The sequence below is a fragment of the Mesoplodon bidens genome (genome assembly GCF_964165515.1).
Source record: "Mesoplodon bidens genome assembly, chromosome: 2".
Taxonomy (NCBI): domain Eukaryota; kingdom Metazoa; phylum Chordata; class Mammalia; order Artiodactyla; family Ziphiidae; genus Mesoplodon; species Mesoplodon bidens.
The window spans coordinates 70,992,789-71,010,276 of NC_138177.1; the positions used below are offsets into that span (position 1 = coordinate 70,992,789).

At 39.7% G+C, this 17,488-nt stretch overlaps 1 protein-coding gene across 3 annotated transcripts in view; it reads right to left on the bottom strand.

Moving 5' to 3' along the window:
• Window positions 1-17,488, bottom strand: part of LOC308613166 (T-cell surface glycoprotein CD1b-1-like) — an 82,913-nt gene that overhangs the window by 52,394 nt on the left and 13,031 nt on the right. Inside the window, exon 2 of one of the 3 annotated variants that reach the window (XM_081226208.1) lies at window positions 6,178-6,280. The exons of the other annotated variants lie outside the window; for them this stretch is intronic. Coding sequence (XP_081082334.1) covers window positions 6,178-6,280 — 103 coding nt within the window. The remainder of the gene's footprint in view (window positions 1-6,177; window positions 6,281-17,488) is intronic. 3 annotated transcript variants of the gene reach the window in all.

The following is a 17,488-nucleotide window of genomic DNA, read 5'->3' on the forward strand; positions in this document are numbered from 1 at the left end:
GGCTTTCCTGGTGGCGCAGTGGTTGAGAGTCCGCCTGCCGATGCAGGGGACGCGGGTTCGTGCCCCGGTCCGGGAGGATCCCACATGCCGCGAAGTGGCTGGGCCCGTGAGCCATGGCTGCTGAGCCTGCGCATCCGGAGCCTGTGCTCCACAATGGGAGAGGCCACAACAGTGAGAGGCCCACGTACCGCAAAAAAAAAAAAAAAAAAAAAAAAAAAAAAAAACTACAAACAATAAATGCTGGACAGGGTGTGGACAAAAGGGAACCCTCTTGCACTATTGGTGGGAATGTAAATTGATACAGCCACTATGGAGAACAGTATGGAGGTTCCTTAAAAAACTAAAAATAAAACTACCATCCGACCCAGCAATCCCACTACTGGGCATATACCCTGAGAAAACAATAATCCAAAAAGAGTCATGTACCACAATGTTATTGCAGCTCTATTTACAATAGCCAGGACATGGAAGTAACTTAAGTGTCCATCAACAGATGAATGGATAAAGAAGATGTGGCACATATATACAATGGAATATTACTCAGCCATAAAAAGAAACGAAACTGAGCTATTTGTAATGAGGTGGATAGACCTAGAGTCTGTCATACAGAGTGAAGTTAGTCAGAAAGAGAAAGACAAATACCGTATGCTAACACATATATACGGAATTTAAAAAAAAAATGTCATGAAGAACCTAGGGGCAAAACGGGAATGAAGACGCAGACCTACTTGAGAATGGACTTGAGGATATGGGGAGGGGGAAGGGTGGGCTGTGACAAGGCGAAAGAGAGGCATGGACGTGTATACACTACCAAACGTCAGGTAGATAGATAGTGGGAAGCAGCCGCAGAGCACAGGGAGATCAGCTCGGTGCTTTGTGACCGCCTGGAGGGGTGGGATGGGGAGGGTGGGAGGGAGGGAGATGCATGAGGGAAGGGATGTGGGAACAGATGTATATGTATGACTGATTCACTTTGTTATAAAGCAGAAACTAATTAAAAAAATGAATAAATAAACTTAAAAAAAAATGGATAAAAAAAAAAAAAAAAAAAAAAGAAGATGTGGCACATATATACAATGGAATATTACTCAGCCATAAAAAGAAACGAAATTGAGCTATTTGTAATGAGGTGGATGGACCTAGAGTCTGTCATACAGAGTGAAGTAAGTCAGAAAGAGAAAGACAAATACCATATGCTAACACATATATATGGAATTTAAGAAAAAAAAATGTCATGAAGAACCTAGGGGTAAAACAGGAATAAAGACACAGACCTACTTGAGAATGGACTTGAGGATATGGGGAGGGGGAAGGGTAAGCTGTGACAAAGCGAGAGAGAGGCATGGACATATATACACTAGCTAGTGGGAAGCAGCAGCATAGCACAGGGAGATCAGCTCGGTGCTTTGTGACCGCCTGGAGGGTTGGGATAGGGAGGGTGGGAGGGAGGGAGACGCAAGAGGGAAGGGATATGGGAACAGATGTATATGTATGACTGATACACTTTGTTATAAAGCAGAAACTAATTTTAAAAATGGTCATGAAGAACCTAGGGGCAAGACAGGAATAAAGACGCAGACCTACTAGAGAATGGACCTGAGGACACAGGGAGGGGGAAGGTAAGCTGGGACAAAGTAAGAGAGTGGCATGGACATATATACACTACCAAATGTAAAATCGATAGCTAGTGGGAAGCAGCTGCATAGCACAGGGAGATCAGCTAGGTGGTTTGTGACCACCTAGAGGGGTGGGATAGGGAGGGTGGGAGGGAGGGACATGAAAGAGGGAAGAGATATGAGAACACGTGTATATGTATAACTGGTTCACTTTGTTATAAAGCAGAAACTAACACACCATTGTAAAGCAATTATACTCCAATAAAGATGATTAAAAAAAAATCAGGAACCATTACTTGTGACCCTACTTAATGAAATGAGAAACTTTAGAGTTTTACTTAGAATTAAAATATATGCTAATAAGCATGAAGCTTACAAAGGGTCCTGCTGTAAATGTCTTATTACTAATGTAAAAAATTAATAAATAAAAACCTCAATTAAATAGTGTCAGAGGCCCCAAGTGGGGGCTCTCAAGCTTTTACGTGGCTCGCCATGATTGCAGTTGCCAAACTGCAATTCTCTGCTCATCCTGAATAAACCCAATTTTGCTGGAGAAATATCTGGTTATCTATTTGATTTAGGTCAACATTTATAATAAGAAAGCAGTGAGAATATGTGTGAAGTGAAGTTAATAGAATATTCTGGGGTTATTTATCCAAGATTCTCTTCTTATTGGTCCTGCTTGAATGTTCCATGCCTGCCTTATCATACACTGGTCTCTGCTGGACATGCTGACCTTCCTCTTTCATGGTGTTTATAACTTTTTTAAGTCTCTTAAATATTTTTTTATTCTATTTATCACCCAGATAAATGTATTTAGGCTATTTATTTTGTTATTTATTGGTGTATAAGTAAACAAAAATTATCTCAGGCTAATTCAAGGAAAAAAATATTTTGGAAAGTTAAACTTAAAACATAGAAAGCTGGAAAGAGCTTCACTTGAATACTTGTAATTTTAAAAGTTGGATAACCAAAATCACAACTTTTCTTGAAACCATCACAGCACTGAAGTATCAGGGCAACCAATTAACCCAAAATTTAAGGAAAGAATCCTCCAAGGAAATAGGAGATGCATTGCTTACTTGGGACAGACGCCAGATGCTACATAAGCCAGCAAGAATAATTCAGCTAAAATTGTTAATAAATTCCTAAAGTCTAGCATAAGTATATAGAACCCCTAAGAGTCACAGATAAGGGAAATTCACTTATATGTCTAGGATTTTTCCATGGACGTCACCAGGGGCTCCTGAAAGATTGGAATCAAGGATATAGGCCAGAGAAATCCTTCCTCACGGCACAGGCCTGAGATCTGAGAAAGGCAGGAAGTCCCAACCAGATCTTTCTCCACTATCTCCCACACAGAAAAAAACCTTAACCTGGTGAGGGAGGGGAGGACAGTGGGGGAGGGCAAAAAGCTCTACTGTCTTCAGGGCACAGGCGAAGATACACAGCAATTGGAGAAAGAGGAAAAAGTGGGGAAGGGACACTAAAACACCCTGTCCTCAACTATTAGAAGTTCCATACTGCTGAGAGGAAGGCAGGAACACTTAGGAGGCCCAAGCCCTAAAACTGAAAGACAATGCCTAACAATGAGACTGAGTCAGAATAAAGATAATGCTCCTGCTCTCCGTCCCAAGCAGGTGAGCAAGCATAGAGTAATAGGAGCATTCTACTGTTGCAAGAGAGGCAGCAGTATGACCATAAATCTTCTTGAGGCACCTCACAAAGGAAATATTGAAGCCTGAGAGTGAAGCAGCCATTAAGAAAAACTCTTTAGCAAATAGCCCTACTGTACAAACAAGGTAATGCCAGAGGAATGTGAAGGCTGTTGAAACAACAACAAAACACACAAACCCAATTGACTCCTAACTCATTGACTGAAATCGACATACTTGCTGCTTAGCAAAAAAAAAAAAAAAAAAGACACGTTCATTTTGAGGCCAAGAAAATAAAGATAAAAACACTCTTTACCTCAGTGTCTATTGTTGTACATAAGATGTCTGCATTTGGATGAAACGTTATTAAAAACACAAAAAAAAGCAGGGAGAGGGAAGCCCCCAGGTGCCTAAGAGGGTCTGCACTTGCCCTATGAATTCTTTTGCCCAAGAGACAGTGACACTAGCCAATTAAAACAAAACAAAAAAAGTACACTAAGATAGGTTGAAAGAGAGAGAGAGAGAGAGAGAAGGGAGCTGACTTCAAAGGAAAGGAAATAGGTTTATATTTTAGAACCATTGAAAGCACTTTTTCTTGCTTTTTAAATATGAGGCCCCACATTTACATTTTGTACAGGACCCCAAAATTATGTAGCCACCAGTGCTTATACCCTTCACCATGACTGGGGAAAACTGAGGAGAAGGCAGTTTGAGTGTGAGTGGAAAGAAGAGAAAAGAGAGTTAACTAACTGAGGAATGGAGTCTGGGACCAAGAGGTTGGGAGCTGGGCAGAGACACCAAGGGACATAACAGATGGAAGAGGAGAGGAGGAAGAGGCTGGGAGGGGAGGGGGAGGAGGACTGGAAAGAGAAGTGGAGCAGAGCCACAAGCTGTTCAGCTCAGCTCCTGTGGGCAGAGTTGATCCTCATCAGGGAGCAGGAAGCAGCTGGTACTCAAGTCGTGGGCCCACTGTGGATCTGCAGCATCCCAGGCAGCTCCACTCCTGAATGTACACTCAGCTATGTCGGAAAAGGACAGATCTGAAGGAGGGGAAGACAGGGGCTTCTCGGGAGCTGGCTGAGGAATACTGAGAACACGGGGAGCTGAGAAAGAGCAGAACTGGATGCCAACATCAAGGGATAAAATGTGGGCAGGGGGAAGGTGACCATGACCAGGAAAAAAAAAGAAAAGAATTGGGAGAGAAGGCAGTGGTTATACAGGTCACTGATAATTATGTGCTCCCTGTATCAGGAAACCCCAGAGGAGAAAACTGGGATGGGTCATATATTAGTGCATATGTGTAGAATCTAGAAAAATGGTACAGATGATCTTATTTGCAAAGCAGAAATAGAGAAACAGATGTAGAGAACAAACATATGGATACCAAGGGGGAGGGGAGGTGGGATGGATTGGGAGATTGAGATTGACATATATACACTATTAATACTCTGTATAAAATAGATAACTAATGAGTACATACTGTATAGCACAGAGAACTCTACTCAGTGCTCTGTGGTGACCTAAATGGGAAGGAAATCCAAAAAAGAGGGGATATATGTATACATATAGCTGATTCACTTTGCTGTACAGCAGAAACTAACACAACATTGTAAAACAACTATACTCCAATAAAAACTAATAATAAAAAAAGAAAAGAATTCAAGATGGCAGGATACCCTAGCTATCCTAGGGGAGTCCAGCATTCTTCCCTGGGTCACCAGACATCCCGGGGATCCTTCTTGACTCATTGGTCAAGACTTGACTCATTGGTGCTTTCTCACGTTCTTTCTAACAGCTCTTACTTGGTGCTCCTCCAAACACCATCACAGCTCTTGAATTCCTGCCTCCTCGGGACACAGATGTGAGCTCCCCTCCCCACATGGTCTCACGCAGTCATCTTACATTCCCCTCCCCACCAACAGAAACTTCAACTTCCCTGCTAGAGAAATCCACTGCCTCTTATAACCATTTGCCTTTTACTGGCCTCATTTTCTCTCCCTCTCTGCTTCAAGTTTTTCGCTTGCTTTTCTGGCTTCAGGAAGCTGGTCTGTGTGCTTCTCGCCCCTCACAACAAATCTTTCTCACTAAAAGGAGCTTTGGTCTGAGAGCCAAAATGAACTCCTGTATGGACAACTGCTGGATACAGTGAATTGGAGAAATCATATCAGCATTCTGGTCTTAGTTTCCTTGTCTGTAAAATGACTGAGTGGAAAGAACTGAGTATTTTCTAATATGAATTAGAAATTCATATTAGAATTTCTAAATGCTGGAAATGGCTCTAATATTTTTGTGCCTTACTGTGCTCCTGTTCCTTCCCACCTGTGTGTTCTCCTCCTTCCCCACTCTGCTTCACCCTACTTCTTTCTCCCTCTTCCGTGTCTTCCCAGCCATTCTCCACTAAGCCTTTATCTCACCTCCCAGGATCTCCTCTCCATCTTCTCATAGTCCCTACCTATTCAATCTAATCTCAGTCCTTTCTTTCTGCCTCACTTTCAAATCTAAAGCCTTGTGTAACCATATGATTCTTGAATTCCTGTGTATACATACATAATACACAGTTATGGATTCTATTTTTGGCAAAATGTCACATTACAACTTGAAAAGACACAGAAATCCAAGATAAAAAATGCCATTTAATTCTTTTTTGAATACATAGTTGCATTCACGATGAAATAAGGGAACAAAAAATAGAAAAAATGGAAACCCAGAGATGCAAACAGGAAATGATACTTGGGCATACAAGACATAATGTGGGTTCCATAGGGGTTTGGTTATTGTGGTTACTTGGATCAGGAGACAAGGCCTTGAGACCAGGCAAACAAAATGAAATTTGCAGCTGAGTTTCCTGCTGTGCTCTCATCTCAGTGAAAAGATTTACACCTAAATATACAGGGAAGAAAACTTACCTGTGTATTTACTGAATATTGGCTTGTTTGTTTGTTTCTCCTTCTGAGAATTACTGATCACAAATCTGAGACAGGAGCTCAAAAATATTCTGCTTGTGTGATCCTGGAATACAAAATCCAACAAATTAAAATAAAAGGTGATTTTAAGTTTGTGATATTTCTGCGACACTTGGTGAAATTCAAAGAAAAGTTGATCTCGAGAGAAGCACTTTCAACACAAGCTGCAAAGGATTCCCACACATAAAGCCTTTCCTAACACGAGGCCACAATCCAAAATTAGAGAACACAGAAAGAAATATTCCATCATGAAGGACAGTAGGCAAAAAAACAAAGAACAGGTTAAATCCCTCAAGAAATCACACATAGAGGAAATTCTATTTTAAAAGCTTAAAGATATAAAAGGAATAATACCAGAAGAGAAGGAGACATTATCAACAACTACCAGGTAGATTAAGCCTCCAGAAATAAATATTCTGAACACTTTAATTAAAAACTCAATGCATGGGGCTTCCCTGGTGGTGCAGTGGTTGAGAGTCCGCCTGCTGATGCAGGGGACACGGGTTAGTGCCCCGGTCTGGGAAGATACCACATGCCACGGAGCGGCTGGGCCCATGAGCCATGGCCGCTGAGCCTGTGCGTCTGGAGCCTGTGCTCCGCAACGGGCAAGGCCACAGCAGTGAGAGGCCCGCGTACCGCAAAAAAAAAAAAAAAAAAAAAAAAAAAAAAAAAAAAAAAAAAACACTCAATGCATGGATTAAGCAACAAAAAGAGAAAGCAATTTTGGACTTCCCATGTTGTGCAGTGGTTAAGAATCTGCCTACCAATGCAGAGGACACAGGTTCGATCCCTGGTCTGGAAAGATCCCACATGCTGCAGAGCAACTAATCCCATGTACCACAACTACTGAGCCTGTGCTCTAGAGCCCATGAGCCACAACTACTGAAGCCTGTACGCCTAGAGCCCAGGCTCCGCAACAAGAGAAGCCACTGCAATGAGAAGTAGCCCCCGTTTGCCACAACTAGAGAAAGCCCACGCACAGCAACAAAGACCCAACACAGCCAAAAAAAAAAAAAAGAGAGAGAGAGAAAGCAATTTTAAAATATATCTAGATTGGGATATCTGAAGAATTTCCTACAATGCAGTACAGCACTAAAGCACTAAAGACTTGAATATGAAAAAAAGAAGTTAAGAGATATGAAGACTAATATGAAATCCAATATAAGCCCAATAGAAATTTCATTAGGAGGCAAAACACATAATGAGAAGAGGAAATATTTGAAGAAGTAATGGCTGGGAATTTTCCAGAATTAATAATAGGCATAAATCTTTAGATTCATTAAAAACAAAAGCTTCACATTAATGACTTGAAAAATAATCTTAATTTCTTATAGTGAAGAAAACAGCTCAGAGATGTAGGTAACTTAGAATATAAATCAATTTAAAGCAAAGTTCCTTTCTCTTAGATTTCAGTTTTTTCTTAATAATTTAATCAATATTTAATAAATACCAAGGGACATGCTGAACACTAAGATGCGAAAGTGTAGAAGACAGAAGCTCACACTCTAGAAAAAGAAACATGTAAACCAACCATAAATCTAGAGTGTTGTGAACCAACCATAAATGTAGAGGTTGATGATTCTACTGTGAGAGAAAGTACAGGGGTGGAATGAGCCCCATTAAATCCACTTTATCTATATTTGTACTGCTTGCATGGCCTTGCTCACTCAGAGCCCCAAATATTGGCTTCAATAATCATATAGGACTGAGGCAGTGAGACTATATATCCATGGGAATATTTCAAGTGGTTTTTAATTCAGAAATTGATGAAGATATCAAGAAGGTTGAACCTACATAATGAGCACCCATATAACACCTTGTGTGTTAGATATCAACTTTAACTCTTCCATAAGAAGCTGATGAGAATCTTGGACAGTCAGAGAACATTTTCTTGGCCATGCTGCTTAATGGTTCTTACCTGTTTCAGAATCACTACATAAGAAGGATAATAGTCAACACACCTATTAGGTGCCTCTTCTCGTGCCAATTACATTTAATATCGTTTTTTCCCAGTTTATTTTGTAGGGACACATAATCAGATAGAAAGTAGGTGAAACCATTCTTTGCTATATGTTTACTCAAGAATTCTCCTTAAGAGCATCCTCTAAGAAAACTATTTTAAGAAGATTTTGATCTTCCCTCATATGTTCTGAAAATGCTGCCTAAAAGTTTAATTATTATCCTGCTATGGTCGTTATATGCTTGTTTACTTGTCTACCTTGCTTAATGGCTAATCACCTAAAAGAAACTTTGCCAACACCGGATGTATTAGTTGGCTAGTGTTGCCATAACAACTACCACAGATTGGGTGACTCAAACAACAAAAATTTATTTCTCAGTGTTCTAGAGGCCAGAAGTCCAAGATTAAGGTGTCAGCAGGTTTGGTTTCTCCTGAGGTCTCTCTCTTCATTGTAGATGGCCATCTTCTCACATCAATGTCCTCAGACCATCTTTCCTCTGTGCATGAACATCCTCTTGACTCTTTGTGTGTATGAATTTCCTCTTCTTATAAGGATACCACTCACATTAGATTAGGGGCCACCCTAGCAGCCTCATCTTAACTTAATTACCTTTCCAAAGGCCCTCTCTCCAAATACAGCTGCATTCTGAGATGCCGGGCATTAGGGCTCCAACATATAAATTTTAGGGAGACACAATTCAGCCCATAACACAGGATATATTCACTTTCAGAATCTTCTTCACTTTACCTCTTTCACTTTTCAAAGTCTTACTGACTTTCAAATTTGTTTTTTTAACAGAGGTGTCCTATAGATGTCTAGACTTCAGAGACTGTTGCTATGGCTTATGCAAGTAACCTCTAACTTCCAAAAAGTCTATAATTCTGTATTGTTTTCTTATTAATAATTGTCGCCCCAGTATTTACACTTAAATAGACATCTCTGGTTTTTAACATGTAGAAATAAGTCTAACTTTTCTTTATTAAGCCCAAAAATCAACATTATATTTTTCCTCTTCTTTCACAAGATGTGCTTAAAGAAGAAAAGTAGGAAGAGTCACTCTAGTGGTTATCAAGATTTAGTATAAACCTAGAGTAAATAAGATTACTTTACTACATTGCATTGGTGCAAGGATAGACTTACAGAAGAAAGGATCAGAAAAAGGAGTCCAGAAACAGACCCATATACTTACATATGGACACTGAAATTACAACACAATTGGTACTGCGTATCAGTATTATTAATCAATTAACTAACATTGAAAAAATACAATTTTACCCCTATTTCACACCGTACACAAAAATCAAATCCAGGTATATTATAGATATAAATGTAAGAAGTAAAGTAGTTAAGCTTCTCAAAGATAAAATTGTACAGAGGCTTGCAAAGTGGGATCCTCAGACTAGAAGAATCTGCATCATTTGGAAGTCATAAGAAATGCAAATTCTTGGGCCTCTTCCCTGACCTAAAGAATTAGAAACTCTGGAGGTGGGTCCCAACAAGATACACTTTAAAAAGCCTTCCAGATGATTCTGATGTCCACTCGAGTTTGAGAACAATAGATTAAGGAGAATATCTCATGACCTTGGGGTAGGGGTAAATAAATTACAAGAGTAGAATAAAAGAGTCATAAAGAAAAATGTCAATAAACTGTATCCCATTAACAAGAAATCCTTTTCATCAAAATACAACTTTAAGAGGGTGAAGAGTAAACCAAGACTTGTAGAAGATATCACAATGCATATCCAACAAAGGATTTGTATACAGAAATTATAAAGAACTTCAAACTAACAATTAAAAGACTGAATCCCCTCCTCACCACAGACACACACACACACACACACAAATAGCTAAAACCTTAAACTGGTACTTCACAAAAGAGTGTATATAAATAGCTCAAAGGCATATGAAAATATGTTAAGTACAATTAGTCAACAGGGAAACATGAACCAAAATAACAATTGGATGCTCTACACCCACGCCAGAAGGGTTAAAATTAAAAGGGTTAATATATCAAATATGAATTAGGATGTGGATACGATGGAAGGTAGATTGGTATAAACACTATGAAAACCTGTTTGTCAGTATTTATTGAATGTAAAAATTATATATAACCTGTGACCCAGGATTTCATTTACATGTATATTTGAAGAGAAATGAGTGTTTATGTTCACAAAAAAACATGTACAAAAATGTTCAAAACTGCATTGTCCAACACACCTAAAATCTGGAAATAATTTGAATGTCTATCCACAGTAGAATGAATAAATTTTGGTATAGTCACACAATAGTATACTACCCAGCAATGAAAAATAATAAATTACTGCTGCATGCCACAACATGAATAAAATCACAAAAATAATGTTGAGTGAGAGAAGGCAGACACAAAATAAGTCTTACTGTATGATTCTAGTAACATGAAGTTCAAAAACAGAATCAAAACTAAACTCTGGACATGGAGATCAGAGTATTTCTTGTCCTTAAAAGATGTTAAGTGGGAAGTGGAACCAAGAGGGAGATTTCTGGGGGCTGAAAATATTCTTTATCAGGGTAGTGGATTGTGCTTATGTCCCTTCAGGAAAGCAGATCTAAAATAGGAAAGGAGAGAAAGTCAAAGTACACTGCAATGACAAAGGAAGCTTTATAGGTAAGACTTTATTTAGGGGCATGATGCCAGGTATTAGGAGTGGGACACTCAGTAAAACAGGAAAGGATAGAAAGCCAGTAAAATGGTGTGTTATCAGATTGGCCACCACTATGGAAAACTAGGATCTGATCCCACTGGAACTCTCTGATGAATCCCGCAGATTGTGGCTCAGTGTTATCAGCCTGAGGCAGATGAGGGGAGCACATATCCATGATCCCTGTCCCCTAAGCGTCAAGGATTGCCCCGAGGAGTGTTAATTCCCACACACTTGCAGTTTTGAGCATCCAAACGTGATAAGCAGCTGCTCACAGGTGTTCCAACCACATCATGAGAAAAGCCTTAGCGCAAAAATGTAAGATACCCAGTGCAGATCAAGTTAGGCTCTCTAACCAGTTGCCTTAGCAATGGCTGGGGAAAAAATAGAGGGCTAGAAGATGTGACGCAGGACATAAGAGGTGTCTGATACTACCAGGTTTTTATGAGCAAACAAATAAAAAATATATTCACAAAATCGATCAATTTTTTTTGTAAGAAAACTTACAATAAGCTACAGTCTGGTCAGTAACTGCTTATCTCCCGGTGACATCTAGTGGTGAAATATAGACATTCACAAGCATCAAGTTACAGCTTCTCAGGTGTCTAAAATGAAATTCTTCTGAAAATTCTATGTAGCTAAGCTTCCCTCCATTCTGAATCAAAAACCCAGTGCCTGATGTGGACAGTCACCTGCAGTAAGAGCTGTTCATCTGTTGGGACACATCTTAACCCACCACTTTAAGAAGAGCAGGCAAACTCATTTGGTACCTTGTAAGTAAACTACATTAATGTGGGGAACTTTGTAATAAGACTGCTGTAAGTGTAGGATTTTATCTGACTCTGAGTTACTTCCTCCATATTTTTCCCATAGTTACAGTCAGCCTTAAATGAGATCTCTACGTTGCATTTGTAGTCTAAAAATCTTATTTCCTCCAGCTTTTGGGAGTTGCTCTACTTAAACCTTCAAATTAAAATATCTATGAGAAAGTATACCAAGTAAATTCCATTAAGCCAATTTAATTTCATTATTCTAAAATCACAATTAAATAAATTATTGTTTCCCAACTTTATATTTTTATTAACAGTATACTCATTGGGATCAATTTTTTTCATATGAAAAAATTATATGTGGTAAAAACTAATTGAGAAGTCAGTTGTTAAATTTTACCTGTAAAGGGGGCTTCTCTTGTGGTGCAGTGGTTAAGAATCCGCCTGCCAATGCAGGGGACACGGGTTCAAGCCCTCGTTCAGGAAGATCCCACATGCTGCAGAGCAACTAAGCCGATGAGCCACAACTATTGAGCCTGAGCTGTAGAGCCCGCGTGCCACAACTATTGAGCCTGCATGCCACAACTACTGAAGCCCACGTGCCTAGAGCCCGTGCTCCACAACAAGAGAAGCCACTGCAATGAGAAGCCCGCACACCACAATGAAGAGTAGCCCCCACTCGCCGCAACTAGAGAAAGCCTGTGAACAACAATGAAGACCCAATGCAGCCAAAAATAAATTAAATAAAATAATTTTTTTAAAAAAATTTACCTGTAAAGGTTTTGCTTTTGTGAGGGTTTTTTTTTTTTTGGTAACCATTATTTCTACCAAAATGCATTAATGACCAAGGAGAGGGGGTTGTTACTGGAACTTGGAATGAGAAAGAGCCATACAGAGTCAGTCAATTTGAGAGGAGCAGTGATCTTTACTTGAGGGACAGAGCTAGCCCAAGCCAGTGACACAAGACAAATATATTTATAATACTAGTTTTAAGCTTTTTTTCTGCTAATTCCAGTATCTGCATTTCTGTGGATATGTTTCTTTGGTTTCTTTTTTTTTTTTTTTTGCTGTACGTGGGCCTCTCACTGTTGTGGCCTCTCCCGTTGCGGAGCACAGGCTCCGGACGCGCAGGCTCAGCAGCCATGGCTCACGGGCCCAGCTGCTCCGCGGCATGTGGGATCTTCCCGGACCAGGACACGAACTCATGTCCCCTGCATCGGCAGGCGGACTCTCAACCACTGCGCCACCAGGGAAGCCCTCTTTGGTTTCTTTTTATGTGTTCCATTTTCATCACATATTTCACAGTGCTTTATAATATATTGGACATTGTTTATAGATAGCAGTGGAGAGTTAATTATACAACTCTTTTGCTTAATATTTATTTTCAAGAATGTGCAATCTCATTCCAATATGTGGCTACTAAAGTGAAAATGTGTTTATTCAGATATCACCATGTATCAAGTTAATCTTGGCCTAAGGCGACAATTTTTAATATTGACTTCATCTCTGGTTAGCCTTCCTCCCAGTGCCACAGCTGTTCCTGCCTAAGTCCAATTTCTTTGATCTTATCAATGTTTAACCCTGGGATCTGATGGGAGTTGGAACTCAGTTTCATCTTTGGAATCCATGGTAGAAGAGCCCTTTTTACTAGGCACCTTGCGAATACATGAGACTAGAGTATATCATCTAGTCTCATGTATTCTCTAGACTAGGTCCACAATCACTGCCCTTTACTCAGCAAAACACGAGTGGTAAGCCAGGGAAAATTGTTAGTCTAAGTAAATATTGCTGCATTTGAGTCTTCTAGACTCCAGGCTCTCCAACCTGTTCCCACCATTGTTAATCTTTCATCTACCTCAGTCTTGGCAGGCTTTCTTCTCCGACGCTGCCTCTAGACACTGTCATTTTTAATAGTCATGTATAAAGAGGTCCTCTCTCTGAAAATCAGTCCATCTGGGATTTTCTTACATCCACTTCTCTTCAATAGTTTCATACATAAGTACAAGTTTTATAGTATCTAAATTTTTGGTGTTACCATGGGAACAAAGATTTTCCACATCCTTTCATATCCTAGCCAGAAAATTGCTTATTGTGCTTAAATTGTAGCCAAATTGCAAAGAAAATTACAGTTTCTTTATTTTGTCTATAACTGATCTGGTTCTTCCCACAGTTATCTCCTGCTGGGTAAAAGGAAAAGAAAGAAGAAAAGGATGTAGTTATGTTAAAACTCAGTGTGGGCTCTAAGACAGCATTTTTCTATCTTGAGCCTAGGAGCTCCTACTGTAAAAATAGAACACAGATGGGACATATTCTCTGCAGTTACAATTCACAAAAGTTAAGATATATCTAACTCCACTAGGTTCAAGATGACGGAGTAGAAGGATGTGCACTCACTCCCTCTTGCAAGAGCACTGGATTCACAACTAACTGCTGAAAAATCATTGACAGGAAGACACTGGAACTCACCAAAAAAGATACCCCACATCCAAAGACAAAGAAGAATCTGCAATGAGACAGTAGGAGGGGCGCAATCACAGCAAAATCAAATCCCATAACTGCTGGGTGGGTGACTTACAGACTGGAGAACACTTATACCACAGAAGTCCACCCACTGGAGTGAAGGTTCTGAGCCCCATGTCAGGCTTCCCAACCTGGGGTTCCGGCAAAAGGAGGAGGAATTCCCAGAGAATCAGACGTTGAAGGCTAGCAGGATTTGAATGCAGGACTTCGACAGGACTGAGGAAAACAGAGACTCTACCGTTGGAGGGCACAGGCAAAGTAGTGTGCACAGTAGGACCTGGGGGAAGGAGCAGTGACCCCATAGGAGACTGAACCAGACCTACCTGCTAGTGTTGGAGGGTCTCCTGTGGAGGGGGGGTGCGGTGGCTGTGGCTCATTGTGGGGACAAGGACACTGGCAGCAGAAGTTCTGGGAAGTACTCCTTGGCATGAGCCCTCCCAGAGTCCACCATAAGCCCAACCAAAGAGCCAGGTAGGCTCCAGTGTTGGGTTGCCTCAGGCCACACAACCAACAGGGAGGGAACCCAGCCTGACCCATCAGCAGACAAGTGGATTAAAGTTTTACTGAGCTCTGCCCACCGGAGCAACGCCCAGCTCTACCCACCACCAGTCTCTCCCATCAGGAAGCTTACACAAGCCTCTTAGATAGCCTCAGCCACCAGAGGGCAGACAGCAGAAGCACGAAGTACTACAATTCTGCAGCCTGTGGAACAAAATCCACATTCACAGAAAGACAGACAAGATGAAAAGGCAGAGGGCTAGGTACCAGATGAAGGAACAAGAGAAAATCCCAGAAAAGCAATTAAATTAAGTGGAGATAGGAAACCTTCCCAAAAAAATTCAGAATAATGATAGTAAAGATGATGCAGAACTTCAGAAAAACAATGGAGGCAAAGATGCAGAAGATACAAGAAATGTGTAACAAAGACCTAGAATAATTACAGAACAAACATTTAGAAGAATTAAAGAACAAACAGAGATGAACAATACAACAACTGAAATGAAAACTACACTAGAAGGAATCAATAGCAGAATAACTCAGGCAGAAGAATGGATAAGTGACCTGGAAGACAGAATGGTGGAATTCACTGCCACAGAGCACATTAAGAAAAAAGAATGAAAAGAAATGAAGGCAGCCTGAGAGGTCTCAATATTAAACGCAACAAAATTTGCATCATAGGGGTCCCAGAAGGAGAAGACAGAGAGAAAGGAAGGACCCAACAAAATATTTAGAGAGATTACAGTCGAAAATTTCCCTAACATGGGAAAGGAAATAGCCACCCAAGTCCAGGAAGAACACAGAGTCCCAGGCAGGATAAACCCAAGGAGAAACATGCTGAGGCACATAGTAATCAAACTGACAAAAATTAAAGGCAAAGAAAAATTATTGAAAGTAACAAGGGAAAAACAACAAATAACATACAAGGGAACTCCCATAAGGTTAACAGCTGATTTCTCAGCAGACACTTTACAAGCAAGAAGGGAGTGGCATGATACATTTAAAGTGATGAAAGGGGAGAACCAACAACCAAGATTACTCTACCTGGCAAGGATCTCATTCAGATTCGACAGAGAAATCAAAACCTTTACAGACAAGCAAAAGCTAAGATAATTTAATACCACCAAACCAGCTCTATAACAAATACTAAAGGAACTTCTCTAAGTGGGAAACACAAGAGAAGACAAGGACCTACGAAAACAAACACATAACAATTAAGAAAATGGTAATATGAATATACATATTGATAATTACCTTAAACGTGAATGGATTAAGTGCTCCAACCAAAAGACAAAGGCTCGCTGAATGGATATGAAAACAAGACCCATATATATGCTCCCTACAAGAGATCCACTTCAGACCTAGGGACACATACAGATTGAAAGTGAGGGGATGGAAAAAGATATTCCATGCAAATGGAAATCAAAAGAAAGCTGGAGTAGCTATACTCATATCAGGTAAAGTAGACTTTAAAATAAAGAATGTTACAAGAAACAAGGAAGGACACTACATAATGATCAAGGGAGCAATCCAAGAAGAAGATATAACAATTATAAATATATATGCACCCAACATAGGAGCACCTCAATACATAAGGCAAGTGCTAACAGCTATAAAAGAGGAAATCAACAGTAACACAATAATAGTGGGGAAATTTTAACACCTCACTTACACCAGTGGACATATCATACAAACAGAAAATTAATAAGGAAACAGAAGCTTTAAATGACACAATAGATGGGATAGATTTAATAGATATTTATAGGACATCCCATCCAAAAACAGCAGATTACACTTTCTTCTCAAGTGCACACGGAACATTCTCCAGGATAGATCACATCTTGGGTCAGAAATAAAGCCTCGGTAATTTTAAGAAAATTGAAATCATATCAAGCATCTTTTCCGACCACAGTGCTATGAGATTAGAAATCAATTACAGGGAAAAAATGTAAAAAACACAAACACATGGAGGCTAAACAATACGTTACTAAATAACCAAGAGATCACTGAAGAAATCAAAGAGGAAATCAAAAAATACGTAGAGACAAATGACGACAAACTCACAATGATCCAAAACCTATGGGATGCAGCAAAATCAGTGCTAAGAGGGAAGTTTGTAAGCAATAAAATCCTACTTCAAGAAACAAGAAAAATCTCAAATAAACAATCTAACCTTACACCTAAAAGAAATAGAGAAAGAACAAATAATACCCAAAGTTAGTAGAAGGAAAGAAATCATAAAGATCAGAGAAAAAATAAATGAAATTGAACCAAAGAAAACAATAGCAAAGATCAATAAAACTAAAAGCTGAGTCTTTGAGAAGATAAACAAAATTGATAAACCTTTCGCCAGACTCATTAAGGAAAAGAGGGAGAGGACTCATATCAATAAAATTAGAAATGAAAAAGGAGAAGTTATAACGAACACCACAGAAATACAAAGCATCCTAAGAGACTACTACAAGCAACTCTATGCTAATAAAATGGGCAACCTGGAAAAAATGGACAAATTCTTACAAAGGTATAACCTTCCAAGACTGAACCAGGAAGAAACAGAAAATATGAACAGACCAATCACAAGTAGTGAAATTGAAACTGTGATTAAAAATCTTCCAATAAACAAAAGTCCAGGGCCAGATGGCTTCAAAGGTGCATTCTATCAAACATTTAGAGAAGAGCTAACACCCATCCTTCTCAAACTCTTCCAAAAAACTGCATAGGAAGGAACACTCCCAAGCTCATTCTATGAGCCCACCATCACCCTGATACCAAAACCAGACAAAGATACTACAAAAAAAGAAAATTACAGACCAATATCACTGATGAA